Source organism: Vombatus ursinus, unplaced genomic scaffold, assembly GCF_900497805.2.
Source record: "Vombatus ursinus unplaced genomic scaffold, bare-nosed wombat genome assembly UNPS02009824.1, whole genome shotgun sequence".
Lineage (NCBI taxonomy): Eukaryota > Metazoa > Chordata > Mammalia > Diprotodontia > Vombatidae > Vombatus > Vombatus ursinus.
The window spans coordinates 365,450-371,797 of NW_020949602.1; the positions used below are offsets into that span (position 1 = coordinate 365,450).

The 6,348-nt window shown below is 56.3% G+C and overlaps 1 protein-coding gene across 1 annotated transcript in view; it reads right to left on the bottom strand.

Annotated features, from left to right (window-relative positions):
• Positions 1-6,348, bottom strand: part of GLIS1 (GLIS family zinc finger 1) — a 261,557-nt gene that overhangs the window by 26,186 nt on the left and 229,023 nt on the right. The window contains exons 5-6 of the mRNA XM_027852726.1: positions 4,616-4,726; positions 1,660-1,789 (exon numbers count right to left, since the gene is read on the bottom strand). Of these exons, the coding sequence (XP_027708527.1) occupies positions 1,660-1,789; positions 4,616-4,726 (241 nt within the window). The remainder of the gene's footprint in view (positions 1-1,659; positions 1,790-4,615; positions 4,727-6,348) is intronic.

Genomic DNA, 6,348 nt, shown 5'->3' on the forward strand with positions numbered 1-6,348 from the left:
AACAGGGGACGTCAGGGCTGGGAGGGGCCTTAGAACAGGGAAGGTCAGAGCAGGGAGGGGCCTTAGAGCCAGAGCATGCTAGAACATAGAACAAAGACTGTTAGACAGCCAAGGACCACCCAGCTCTGCTCCATCCCCACATCCCTTTACAGATGAGGACAGTGAGTCCTCCTGAGAAGAAGTGATGTACCCAAGGTCCCCAGTGGACAGGGCTGGGTGCGGCCCCTTCCCCTGCATTCTCTGAGGCTCCTCTGGGTGGGCCCAGGTCACACTAGGGAGGAAGGATGTGCAGCTCTAGGGGGCTGCGGAATGAGTGCTCCTCACACAGACAGTTCTTGGTGAGGTTGGGACAAAGACAGAGGTTGGGTAGATTTGAGGCTGGGGCCGAGGGTACTAGGGAGGACTTGGAAGAAAGGTTACCCACGCTCTCCTAGTGGCCAAATCCAACGGCCTTTCTCAGTCCTCATCATTCTTGACCTCTCTGAGGCCTTTGACCCCGTTGGTGGGCTGGGGCCCAGCCCGGCCTCTCCGGCCGCTCCTTCTCAGAGTCCTCCGTAGTACCCTCCTCCAGAGCCGCCCTCTCACCGTGGCTGCCCCTCTTTTCTTCCATTCTATGGGACTCCCCCACGACCTCAGCAGCTCCCGTGGCTCAATGTTCACCTCCACGCACGTGATTTCTAAGACCCATTTATCCAGCCCTGACCTCTCTCCTACCTCCAGTCTCACAGCCCGACTCTTTGACATCTCAAAATAAGTACAATTACCTTTCCCCTAAGCCCTCCCCACCTTCTGGTTTCCCTATCACCACGAGGATAATGCCATCCCCCGCCCCGGCCTGGAAGTCACCCCAGGCTCTCTGACCCCCCAGCCAAGCTGCCGATTTTGCCTTCATAACATCTCTCCGACATACCTCCTTCTCTCCTCGGACGCTGCTGCAGGCCCTCGTCCTCTCATCCCTGGACTGTTACAACAGCCTGGGGGGGGGGGGGGGGGAGGGAGATCTGCCTGCCTCAGGTCCCTCCCCACTGCAGTGCATCCTCCACTCACCACCAAAGAGGTCCTCTCTCCTGCTCAATGACCTGCACTGGCTCCCTGTCACCTCCGGGATCCAGTTAAAATGCTCCGATTTGGCCTTCAAAGTCCTTCACACCAGGCCCCTCCTGCCTCTCCAGTCTTCTTCCACCTTCCTGCAATCTGGCCACACTGGCCACGTTCCTCAGCGTCCCTCCATCACACCTGGAAGGCTCTCCCTCTTCCCTTCTGCCCCGGCTTCCTTTGAGGCTCAGCTCAAATCCCACCTTGTGCAGGCGGCCCTTCTCAGAGCCCCCCACCAGTAGGGCCTTCCCCTCTGAGATCACTATGCATTAAATTCATTACCCTGCGCAATCCCCAGGAAGAAGCTGTCTCTTTGATTAGAGTATAAGCTCCCCGAGGGCAGGGACTCTTTTGGTCTTTGTACCCCCAGTCCTGGCACATAGTAGGTGCTTAATAAATGCTTATGGAGGGATTAGTCAAGCCCTTCTCTCAGATCCAGCTGCATCGGTGGTTTACCCCCCAATCCATGTTCTGAATGGGCCTGTTCTAGATTGAATCAGGAACTTGGGGGGCCCCATCCAGCTCCTCCCCAGAACCACCTGCCCGGCGGGGCTGCTGCCTTACCTGGGAGCAGCTCGTGGCCCACGGGTCTTCCGCATTTCCCATCCAGGACATGCTGGGAGGGCGGGTGGACCTGGGGGATGCCCAGGCACTCGTTCAGGACGTCCGGCTCGACCTCGGCGCACACGTGCAGCTAGGAGAGGAACACGCGGTGGGTTAGAAGACAGGCAGCCGCCAATGGCGCCTCAGAGGCCTTCCAGTTCAAACCCTGTGTTTTACAGACAGGGAAACTGAGACCCAGAGAAGCGACTGGAGGCCAAAACCACAAAGGTAGTAAGTGGTAGAAATGGGATTCGAACCCATGTCTTCTGACACACACCGTTTAGCACAGACGAGCTCACTACTGTGAGGGATTCAAAGACAAAACATGAGCGGACAGAACCACAGAGGCCCCTGGCTTCAAATCCTGACCCAACATGAATCCGCTTGCCAATGTCCTTGGGCAGTCAGCCTCCTTTAAATACCTGTTACACAGCTAGGAATCTGAGGCAGAATTCAAACTCAGGTCTTGGAGTCAGCACTTTGACATCAGTGTGTGGTGCACGGAAGGCACTGGACACATTGCTGACTTGACTCCAAGGCCGGCATTCTCCCCACTGTTGTACCAGCTGATGGGGAGCTCCCTACTTCACAGGGTGTCCTGTTCCATTATTGAGCACTGTTAGATAACCAGGGTCTTTGCAGTGGAAGAGCTTATGGTTTAAGCGGGGACACAAGCCATGGATAAGTGACAGAATGTGACAGTATATGAGGGAGGCATAAGTGAAGTCCAGTGGAAGGCCAGGGTAAATCAGGGAGGGCTTTCAGGAAGAGGTGGCACCTGATCTGGGTCTATAGAAATAGGCAGGCGGGAGGGTGTGGAGGATGTTGCTGGTGGAGGGAACAGGGTGAGCAAAGGCAGGGAGATGGGAAAGTGGGGGGCACCTTTGAGGACAGTGAGACTTCCAGTTTGGTCATGGTAAAGAAGGAAAAAACTGAACACCATCCTTCCCAGCCTGGGAGGGCTGGGGTCAGCTTAAAGCTGACCTTCCTGCATCCCTCGAGCTGAGCCCAATGCCCCGCATGCAAGCGATTAATGAAGTAACAGAAGGAAGGCGGCATGGGCAGCCCCAGGGGGTAATGAGCTCCCCATCACTTGGCATGATGCTGCAGGGACAGGACCGTAGCCTGATTACAAAACAGCTCGGACCAGATTCTCCCCCGGGTTCCCTTGGAGGCTCTGGGACTCTGGGATTCTGGGACGTGGGCTGGGCCAGAAGAACCTCTCCTGTATGCCCCGGGTCCGAGCGCACCAGCCGTGCCCAGGTCCAGGGTACCGCTGTATGACTCCCGCATGTGTATGGGTCCCGCCACTTGGCAGCTGTTTTCCATGTAAATGAACATTCTGGCAAAAAACAGCCAAGACATGTTCTCGCTAACCACAATGTCGCTCATATTAAAACCAGCAGGAGAGGAGAATTAGGAAAGAAAAGCATTTCTAATTCTCTTTTTAAACACAGCGCGGCTGCCAAGGCGTTGTCATAATACAGGGCTCGGGTTACCCAGAAACATTCATCATCTCCCAGGGCCATGGAGGACGAGTCATTGTGGAGACTTTTTGGTTCTGGATCTCAGGATCCCCTGGGCTCGGCCGCACCCACAAGTCCCAGCGGGGCCTGGACAAAGTGGGTTAGAATTCACGGCCCAGACGGCCATCTGCGCGAGATGGAAGACGGGGCACTCTCGAGCCTGCGAGGGCACTTCTCCTCCTCTGGGCCTCAGTTTCCTGGCCCTCCCAACTCTAAACTGAAAACCTGAGGCCGATTCCCTCATCGGCCTCCTCCGGGGGTGGGAGGAATGTCTGAGTCTCAAGTGAGAGCCTCCCTAGAGCATCCCAAGGGCTGGAGAACCCAAGTGATGGGGGAGGAGGGGCAATCTGTAGGTTTGGGCAGGCTGGATGTTGAAGCAGAGCCCCCAGCAAAGGCGTGCCTGTGGTGCCAGGGTGCCCTGGCCGGAGGATCCAGCATGCCATAGAGGAAAGGTACCAGCTCTGGGTTCAAATCTCTGCTCAGCTCCAAGCTGTGTCTCTTCATGGTGGGCCTCAGTTTCCCCATTTGTAAAATGGGGACCATAATGGTGTACTCCCCACCCCCCTACCCCGCCCCAGATGTTTTAAGTAGAGTGCTTTGGAAACCCTTAACAGGTACAGACACAAGAGGTGGAGTCAATAGTCAATAAACATTTATTAAGCACCTACCCGTGCCAAGCACCGTGCTCCTTGTTAGAAGTTAGGGTGCTGTCTGCTCTTTGGAAATGCTAGGCTGGAGGCAACCCTGACCTACTGATAACCTAGCAGCCTCCTAGGGTGGGGCTAAGGGCTTCAAGGGTGTTGAAAAGAGCATCCTCGGGACTGGAGGGTGAGGAAACTGAACCCACAAAAGTTAAGTGATTCACCCATGCTCGTACAGCTAGCAAAATGTCTGAGGCTGCATCTGAACTCAGGTCTTTCTGACTCCAAGTGCCGTGCGCTCTCTCCACTGCACCTCATTTTACAGATGAGGAAACCGAGGCTCAGAAAAGTGAAGTGGATGGAGTGTTTGACTTCAGGGTCAGGAGAGATTTCAAATCCTGCCATGCTGTGTGACCACAGGAAGACCTCTCTTGGCCTCAGTTTGCTCAGTTGTAAAATGAGGGTACAAATACCTATAACACCTCTCCCCTAGGGATGTTGTAGCACTTGAATGAGAGAATGTATGGAAAGCATTCTGCAAGAGTGCTCAGCCTGGCACACAGTAGGTGCTTAATACGTGCTAGATCCCCCCTTCCCCTTGTATTAAGTAGCTCATCTGAGATCCTGTAGGCAGCCACAGGCAGAGCCGGGATTTGCATTCGCCTCTTTGCCACAAGTGCTCAGGCCCAGCAGGCTGAAGCCCCAGGAGGCGGCTCCCTGGAGTGCCATCAGGGCCCAGGAGACACTTACCTTTTTCCGTACCTGCTGCTCCTTGGCTGAGTGGGCTTTCACGTGCTTGCGGAGGGAGCTTGGGTCCGTGTAGCGCTTGGAGCAGCCGGGGATCTGGCAGGCATATGGTTTCTGTAACCGGGTGGGGGAAGGACAGCGTTAGAGACCCAGCTGGGCTGAGGACCCCCAGACACTCTCAGGCTGGGCCAGAACCCTGGACACTCCTGGGCTGAGCTAGAACCCCAAACACTCCCAGGTAGGCAAGAACCTCAGATACTCCCAGGCTGGGCCAGAACCCCAGACACTCCTGGGCTGGGCCAGAACCCCAGACACTCCTGGGCCAAGATAGAACCCTGGATATTCCTGGGCCGAGCCAGAACCCCGGATACTCCCAGGTTGGGCCAGAACCCCAGACACTCCTGGGCTGAGCTAGAACCCTGGACACTCCTGGGTTGGGCCAGAACCCCAGATACTCCTGGGCCAAGCTAGAACCCCAGATACTCCTAGGTTGGGCAAGAACCTCAGATACTCCTAGGCTAGGTCAGAACCCCAGACACTCCCAGGCCGGGCCAGAACCCCAGACACTCCCAGGCCGGGTCAGAACCCCAGACACTCCCAGGCCGGGCCAGAACCCCAGATACTCCTAGGTTAGGCAAGAACCTCAGATACTCCCAGGCTAGGCCAGAACCCCAGACACTCCTAGGCCTAGCTAAAACGCTGGACACTCCCAGGTTGGGCCAGAACCCCGGACACTAACTGAGTTAGAAAGAGGCTAGTTGGGAGTCAAACCCAGGTCCTCCCGTGTCCCAGGCTCCTGGGTCAGACTCAGGGTGTGTGACAGGAGGCCCTGGGGAGTCGGTGCCCTGGGGGCCTGTTACAAAGGGGGCTGGAGGACAGGGTTCTTCAGGATCGCTGCCGAGAGGCTGGGAGGCCCCAGGGTCCCCAGAGACAGCAGCTGCAGCAGCATCTGCACCAGGCCGGCCCTTAGAGCCTCAGACAGGGCCACAGGCCCTCTGCCGGACACCCTGCCCTGTTCCTAATTTACATTAATAAGTTGTCTCTTTATTTACAAAAGAAAAACTCAGGCGAATAAACAGCGAGGCGGCAGCAATCAGACCCCTTGCACGCACACACGCACACACTCCCACGCAGGAGTGGGAGCTCGGCCGCCCCAAGCACGCTGAGACCATATGCACACGCTCACACCCTCACACCTTCATGCAGACACACACACCCCAACATTGCATGTCCTCACCCAGAGAGTCACAGATTCCTAGACTCTCTGAGCAAGGAGGGACCTCAGAGGCACCTCCCCAACCTGCATGGGGCTGAGCATCACCTTCCATCACACCCTGCATGGGGCATGGGGAGCTCCTTCCCTCCCGAGGCTGTCCAGCAGTCACTCACACACTCAGGAGCAGAGGACAATAAGGGAAGGGTCATGGAAGGGCCGCTTCTGGGCCACTTCCCCCCATTGTACAGAGGGGGGAAACTGAGGCCCAGAGAGGGGAGAGAATGGTTCTACGGCCCCCAGGCAGCAGGGACCTGAGGCCAGGTTCGGGGCTCCTTCCACCGCAGCCTGGCCCCAATGTCTCTATTTACACATCACACACACATACACTCTCACTATACATGCACCTAGTCACATACTCTCTTGGGCAGACACACATTTATGCAAACTCTCTCTCTCTCTCTCTCTCTCTCTCTCACACACACACACACACACACACACACACACACACACACACACACAC